General features: G+C 27.7%; 1 protein-coding gene across 1 annotated transcript; it reads left to right on the top strand.

Moving 5' to 3' along the window:
• The first annotated feature begins 595 nt into the window (after window positions 1-595).
• Window positions 596-8,241, top strand: LOC142230780 (venom allergen 5-like). The gene is made up of 5 exons (XM_075301408.1): window positions 596-769; window positions 4,324-4,455; window positions 4,530-4,825; window positions 7,502-7,656; window positions 7,946-8,241. The coding sequence occupies exons 1-5, from the start codon at window positions 596-598 to the stop codon at window positions 8,044-8,046; spliced, it is 858 nt and encodes a 285-aa protein (XP_075157523.1). The 3' UTR covers window positions 8,047-8,241.
• The last annotated feature ends 485 nt before the right edge of the window (window positions 8,242-8,726 follow it).

Raw genomic sequence — 8,726 nt, forward strand, 5'->3', positions numbered from 1 at the left:
GACAAAATTTTCAATAGAAATACAATTTTGACAAAATTTTCTATGGAAATAAAATTTTGAGAAAATTATCTATGGAAATAAAATTTTGAAAAAATTTTCTATGGAAATAAAATTGTGACAAAATTTTATTTAAATAAAATTGTGACAAAATTTTCTATAGAAATAAAATTTTGACAAAATTTTCTATAGAAATAAAATTTTGACAAAATTTTCTATAGAAATAAAATTTTTACAAAATTTTCTATAGAAATAAAATTTTTATAGAAATAAGATTTTGACAAAAGTTTCTATAGAAATAAAGTTTTGACAAAAAAGAAAGAAAATTAAAAAGAAAAAGTTAGACCGCTAAACAAGCCGAATACTGGCTAAGGTGCATGCCAGCCGACATGAGACTGGACAACTTGAATCCTTTTTTCAACCTAACCTTTTCTAACCTTATCTAGCATAATTCATTTGTTCCCATAAAACAATTTACTATTTGTTTCTGTGCGAATGTTTTTTACTTTTACACGCCTTAAAGTAGTTATAGTACCATGATTATAAACAAATATTTTTTGTACCAAATATTATGCTGTCAATAGTTATTCATACAAAAATGTTTAAGATTTATTTCGTATCATTATTTTTCATATTTCGAATTCTGTTTGTGACTTATGGAATAGATCACAATTATCTTCAATATCAATTTCAGTTACCATTGGATGGAGAACACTTGTGTCCATCTTCAGGGTATCAGTGTGCCAATGGCAAACTACATTTTCTGTGTCAGGTAAGAACATCTTGGGGTAAAGTTAATTCAATTTTGGTTCAACACAAACCTATTGATATGAAAATGGCTCTAAACTACTCGCCAAATCGAAAGTTCTATGGCATTTCGGGTAAGGTGTTCATTTTTATATAGAAATGGAGCCAACGTATGGGGCCTTCAGAATATTTCACCATGCATATAAATGAAATAATTTGTTACTTATTGTGTATGTCGTCTCAAATCATCAATTTAGATTTGTTCGAATTGGCTACCTTTGGTACGAATTATGACCTTCAAACGGCCGAAAAACCACGCGCTGTACGCTTCGGCATTTTAGCCCAATCCCTCTTGAGGTGATCGCCCCAAGTGCAAGTGTCCTACGGATTGAAATCACGATTGCCACTCCAGCCAAATTAATCGGCCAAATTTTAAAGAAATGTTTACCACAAATCAACCAAATTTAAAAAAAAGTTGAAGTTTTTGATCAAATTTTTTAGTATGAAAAAAGGGTTTTCTTGAACAGTCAGCGACAGTTTCTTGGGTATGAAATAACACGAAAATTGAAATGTATAAAGATATTGCATTTATACAAAATTTTATAAAAATTTTATTTCTATAGAAAATTTTGTCAACATTTTATTTGTATAGAAAATTTTGTGTAAATTTTATTTTTATAGAAAATTTTCGTAAAATATTATTTCTCATGTTAGCCTGATACTGAAACGTCCAAATGCATGATATCTTAATTTTACAATTAATTACTTTTCGAGCTTTATGGACAAAGTAGTGGACAAGGAATTTTATCAATAGAACCATTGAAAAGAAAACACCAGATACAAATCTACGAGAGTACACGCATAGACTGTACATGTTTCAGTTGTAAGAAGAAAATTCCCAAAGAAGTTAGCATAAAGGGAACAAAATTGAGTTATCTCTCCCAGCCAGATCTATACTAAAGGCTGTGGAAAAGTTCATTCGCGTGTATAGATTTGTATCTGGCGTTTTCTTTTCAATGGTTCTATTGATCAAATTCCTTGATCTACTGTGTCCATAAAGCTCGAAAAATAATTAATTGTAAAATTAAGAAAATTATATTTCTATAGAAAATTTTCTAAAAATTTTAATTGTATCGAAAATTTTGTAAAAATTTTATTTCTATAGAAAATTTTCTTAAAGCTTTATTTCAATAAAATTTTCTAAAAATTTTAATTCTACATAAAAAATTTTAATTCTGTATAAAATTTTCCAAAAAATTTCTTATTCTATATACAATTTCGTAAAAATTTTATTTCCATATAAAATTTTATCAAAATTTTATTTCTATAGAAAATTTTGTCAAAATTTTATTTCTATTGAAAATTTTGTCAAAATTTTATTTTTATAGAAAATTTTTTCAAAATTTTATTTCTATCGAAAATTTTGTCAGAATTGTATTTCTATAGAAAATTTTGTCAAAATTTTATTTCTATAGAAAAAATTTTTTTCGGCAAAGGCCGGCTATCATAAACCTTTTTTGTTGCAAGTAGAGGATGTTGATGAGGACTGTGGTAATTCCGAAACGTGCGTCCATCCAACCATCTTGTAGCCTATAGGGCTTTGCCCAAATAATTTTGACAAACATTCTTATCCTCTGTTGGTTAAGCTACTCTTGTAGTTTAGTCAACGCAATGGTTTTAAAGCTGAGATCAAAACAACAAATATGATGGAAGTACAAACCAACAATAAAAAACAAAAACGAAAAATTTTATTTCTATAGAACATTTTGTCAAAATTTTATTTCTATACAAATTTTGTCACAAATTTTATTTTTTGTTTATTTCTATAGAAACTTTTGTCAAAATTTTATTACTATAGAAATGTTTGTCAAAATGTTATTTCTGTAGAAAATTTTGTCAAAATTTTATTTTTATAGAAAGTTTTGTCAAAATTTTATTTCTATAGAAAATTTTGTCAAAATTTTATTTCTTTAGAAAATTTTCTTAAAATTTTATTTCTATATAAAATTTTTTCACAATTTTATTTTTATAGATAATTTTGTCAAAATTTTATTTCTATAGAAAATTTTGTCAAAATTTTATTTCTACAGAAAATTTTGCCAAAATTTTATTTCTATAGTAAATTTTGCCAAAATTTTATTTCTATAGAAAATTTTGCAAAAATTTTATTTCTATAGAAAATTTTGTCAAAATTTTATTTATATAGAAACATTTTGTCAAAATTTTATTTCTATAGAAAATTTTGCCAAAATTTTATTTCTATAGAAAATTTTGCCAAAATTTTATTTCTATAGAAAATTTTGTCAACATTTTATTTTTATAGAAAATTTTGTCAAAATTTTATTTCTATAGAAAATTTTGTTAAAATGTTATTTCTATAGAAAATTTTGTCAAAATTTTATTTCTATAGAAAATTTTGTCAAAATTTTCTTTCTATAGAAAATTTTGTCAACATCTTATTGCTTTAGAAAATTTTCTCAAAATTTTATTTCTATAGAAAATTTTGTCAAAATTTTATTTTTATAGATAATTTTGTCAAAATTTTATTTCTATAGAAAATTTTCTCAACATTTCATTTCTATAGAAAATTTTGTCAAAATTTTATTTCTATGGATTAAATTTTAAAATTTTATTTTTAATTTTTAATTTTATTTCTATAGAACATTTTGTTAAAATTTTATTTCTAGAGAACATTTTTTTCAAACTTTTATTTCTATGGAAAATTTTGTCAACATTTCATTTCTATAGAAAGTTTTGTCAAAATTTTATTTCTATGGAAAATTTTATCAAAATTTTATTTCTACAGAAAATTTTTTATTTCTATAGAAAATTTTGTCAAAATTTTAGTTCTTTAGAAAATTTTGTCAAAATTTTATTTCTACAGAAAATTTTGTCAAAATTTTATTTCCATAGAAAATTTTGTCAAAATTTTATTTCTGTGGAAAATTTTGTCAAAATTTTATTTCTATAGAAAATTTTGTAAAAATTTTATTTCTGTAGAAAATTTTGTCAAAATTTTATTTCTATAGAAAATTTTGTCAAAATTTTATTTCTATAGAAAATTTTGTCAAAAATTTTATTTCTATAGAAAATTTTCTCAAAATTTTATTTCTATAGAAAATTTTCTCAAAATTTTATTTCTATAGAAATTTTCTCAAAATTTTATTACTGTAGAGAAGTTTGTCAAAAATTTTTTTCTATAGAAAATTTTGTCAAAATTTTATTTCTATAGAAAATTTTGTCAAAATTTTATTTCTATAGAAAATTTTGTCAAAATTTTATTTCTATAGAAAATTTTGTCAAAATTTTATTTCTATAGAAAATTTTCTCAAAATTTTATTTCTATAGAAAATGGAACATGTTTGTATTCTCCACTACCCAGAATATATCGAGGTCAATATTTCGCTGTGTTATATAGCGGAATGACAATGTTGAAGGTATAAAAAACTGTTGAAATAAATTTGTATGATACTACTGATTTTTTCTTTTGCTAGAGTTATTTGAAGGGAAATTTTTAGAAAGCTTCGTAAAGAGATTTTACAATTTTTTTGGTAATACTAATTGCCTTTTTTGAATTAGCCTCCAAAAATCTGTCCTGATTACAAATACATACCTTTGACAAATGAATGGAGAAGAATTTTCATAGATGGTCACAATGGTATTCGCCATAAAGTTGCCGAAGACTGGGGTATAGCCAATATGAATTTAGTGGTAAATTTTAAAGTCTATCTAACACTGATTATTTATCCTTAATAATAATTATCCAAAATTTTCATTTCTCCCAGCATTGGAGTCGTGATTTGGAAACTATGGCCATATTTTATTTACAAACCTGTGAAATATTCAACGATCAATGTTTGGTGATTGGCGAACAGAAACTTCAAGTTAAACAAAATTATTGCCTCAGACGTCGTCTATCCAAACGTTGGCCTGGTCGTGTTGTTCGTTCCTGGTATTTAGAAATTGGCTATAATATCAATAGCATGCAAGAGTATATGGCGCAGCATCAGCAGATAGCTATAGCGAACTTTTCTCAAATGATATGGCCTTCATTGGAGTTTGTTGGATGCGGTGTGGCCAGGTAAGTAGTTTTAATGGGATCGTAACATGGTTGCTATCATTTCTAAGCCGGTCGTGTGACGGCTGACAGATTTATTTCAGTGACAGTTGGTTTTATTGTTTTCAAGCTTACAGAAGCACTTTGATCTATTAAAATCGAAAATTCAGTTGTTTACGTACCCATATGACCACAGAGGTCAAAGTTGTAGTCCGATTTACGTGCACAGGGAGTAGAATTAAAATACTAAGTAGGCATGTTAAATTTGGTTGAAATCGGTTCAGATTTCGATATAGCTTCCATATATATGTTTTTCCGATTTGGGCAAAAATGGCAAAATTGGCCAAAATACCCACATTTTCCTTATAAAATCGCCAACGCTAAGTCGAAAACTTGTAAAAGTGACTCAAATGTTCCTTTATTTATAATACATATCTATCAACCGATAAATCATAAATACACTTTTGCGAAGTTGCCTCAAAATTGGTTCAGATTTAAATGTTTCCCATATTTTTATACCCTCCATCATAGGATGGGGGTATATTAACTTTGTCATTCCGTTTGTAACACATCGAAATATTGCTCTAAGACCCCATAAAGTATATATATTCTGGGTCGTGGTGAAATTCTGAGTCGATCTAAGCATGTCCGTCCGTCCGTCCGTCTGTTGAAATCACGCTAACTTCCGAACGAAAAGAGCTATCGACTTGAAACTTGGCACAAGTAGTTGTTATCGATGTAGGTCGGATGGTATTGAAAATGGGCCATATCGGTCCACTTTTACGTATAGCCCCCATATAAAGGGACCCTCCGATTTGGCTTGTGGAGCCTCTAACAGAAGCAAATTTCATCCGATCCGGCTGAAATTTGGTACATGATGTTGGTATATGGTCTCTAACAACCATGCAAAAATTGGTCCATATCGGTCCTTAATTATATATAGCCCCCATATAAACCGATCCCCAGATTTGGCTTGTGGAGCCTCAAAGAGAAGCAAATTGCATCCGATCCGGCTGAAATTTGGTACATGGTATTGGTATATGGTCTCTAACAACCGTGCAAAAATTGGTCCACATCGGTCCATAATTATATAGCGCCCATATAAACCGATCCCCAGATTTGGGTTGCGGAGCCTCAAAGAGAAGCAAATTTCATCCGATCCGCCTGAAATTTGGTACATGATATTGGTATATGGTCTCTAACAACCATGCAAAAATTGGTCCACATCGGTTCATAATTATATATATCCCCCATATAAACCGATCCCCAGATTTGGCTTGCGGAGCCTAAAAAAGAAGCAAATTTCATCCGATCCGACTGAAATTTAGTACATGGTGTTGGTATATGGTTGTCAAAATTTTATTTCTAGAGAAAATTTTGTTAAAATTTTATTCCGTTCATAATTAAATTTTCATCATTGCCAAAATTTTATTTCTATAGAAAATTTTGTCAAAATTTTATTTCTATAGAAAATTTTGTTCAAATTTTATTCGGTTCATAATCATGGTTGCCATTCGAGCCAAAAATAATCTACCAAGATTTTATTTCTATAGAAAATTTTGTCAAAAGTTTATTTCTATAGAAAATTTTGTTAAAATTTTATTTCTGTAGAAATTTTTGTCAAAATTTTCTTTCTATAGAAATTTTTGTCAAAATTTTTATTTCTATAGAAAATTTTGTGAAAATATTATTTCTATAGAAAATGTTGTTAAAATTTTATTTCTGTAGAAAATTTTGTCAAATTTTATGTCTACTTTGTCAAACTGAATTATATACGTATTGGATCGATCTTTTTTTTTTTTTTTGATTTAATATATACCACGTATGGACTTACATACAATTTAGAAGATGGTGTTAGGAGGGTTTAAGATACCTTGCCATCGGCAAGCGTTACCGCAACTTAAGTAATTCGATTGTGGAATGCAGTGTTTAGAAGAAGTTTCTACGCAATCCATGATGGAGGGTACATAAGCTTCGGCCTGGCCGAACTTACGGCCGTATATACTTGTTTTTACTAACATTGTGTTCCACCCCAGGACATTAGCCGACTTAAATTTAAAGTCTATAAATATTGTAGAACTCTGTCCAGATCTGGTCAGATTTAAATATATGTATATGGGAACATAAACATTTATATATAGCTCCCAACACATTTGACGGATTTGATATCGTATCGAAAATGTGGATCTACAAAGTGGTGCAGGGTATAATATAGTCGGCCCACCCGACTTTAGACTTTTCTTACTTTTTAATTGTGGCTTTTGACCTGAAATTACAGAATGATGCATTTTGTTTGCAAATCCCTTGAAATTTTTTTGGGGGGAAATATTCCCAAAAAGTGGCATTTGTAATACCAATTTTTCCCCAAGGGAAAAGTTTTCCATTTTTGAAGTTGGTTTAGAATAAAGGAAAAGGTTAAAGACAAAAAAAAAATACCGGAGAAATTTTGTTTAGAATAGAAGAACGGAGAACAGAGAAAAAATTCCCAGGCAGTTGTTATTCACAATTGGACTAAATTTGTCGATTAGTGAAAAGTGATTTAGGTCAAAAGTCGATTAATGTGTTTTGTGCATAAAAAATCAAAGGTCGATTGGACCAATAGAAAGACCCCAACAGTATTCATTTTTACTTTTTCGATAATATAATAAATGTCTTTAATATTTCCACAATTATTTCAATTTATTCTTAATTTAATTTTAGCATTCGTCGGACTTTGTATTTGATAGTTTGTTACTATTATCCTGCTTATGTGGAACCAAATATTACCCAAGAATACCAATTGGGCATTCCATGCACAAAATGCAAGAAGAATCGCAATGTTTGTTCCTTGGATTTTCTAGGATTATGCGGAATTGGTAAGTAAGAAGATTTCTCGGTATTCCATAGGTTAGCTTAGATGTAGTTGCAGGCTCACTTAGAGTAAGTTAGTTGTTTTTCGTCACGTTATTCTGCCATGAAAATGAGAAAAAAGTTTTAGCTAACGATGGACAATAATTACTTCGATTGATCATTGTGTTAATTTTTTTTTTTTTGAAAAAATTCTCAAACATTAGAAAAATCACAAACTTTTAATTTTTGGTACCAAAAATATTGTAATTTTACCTTCACGTTTTTTTTAACATGTGAAAATTTTAACTTTTTTAGATGTGGACATGTCCAAGGGGACTAAAATTGTAGAAATTCCATTTCTTCTTATTTTAATTTATCAAAATCTTTGGCATATCACTTTTACAAAATATATTTAAGATTTTAATAATAAGCAACAATACTTAGATTGGAACATTGGTCAATATGGAACATTGGAAAAGAAAAACTGTTTTATGGGGGAAAAATAAGCTATATCATGCGAAAATTTACCTAAATTTCACTCCATTTTTTTATGCTATTCGCTGTGGTACGGGGTATAATATTGTGCCTTTATATGTCGGTGTTATTAAACCCCCAACCCTATGTACGCTATCTTATGACCACTGTGAGTCACAGCGTTGCCAGTATTTTTCTGGCTCTTGTCCCCAAATTATGATGTTTTCGTCCACAAAAATCCAAATTGTTCATAGAAATAGAATTTTGACAAAATTTTCTATAAAAATAAAATTTGGACAATATTTTCTATAGAAATAAAATGTTGACAAAATTTTCCATAAAACTAAAATTTTGACAAAATTTTGTATAGAAATAAAATTTTGACAAAATTTTGTATAGAAACAAAATTTTAACAAAATTTTTTATAGAAAAAAAATTTTGACAAAATTTTGTATAGAAATAAAATTTTGACAAAATTTTCTATAGAAATAAAATTTTGACAAAATTTTCTATAGAAATAAAATTTTGACAAAATTTTGTATAGAAATAAAATTTTGACAAAATTTTCTATAGAAATAAAATTTTGACAAAATTTTCTATAGAAAACAAATTTACAAAATTT

This window comes from Haematobia irritans, chromosome 3 (assembly GCF_050003625.1).
Source record: "Haematobia irritans isolate KBUSLIRL chromosome 3, ASM5000362v1, whole genome shotgun sequence".
Lineage (NCBI taxonomy): Eukaryota > Metazoa > Arthropoda > Insecta > Diptera > Muscidae > Haematobia > Haematobia irritans.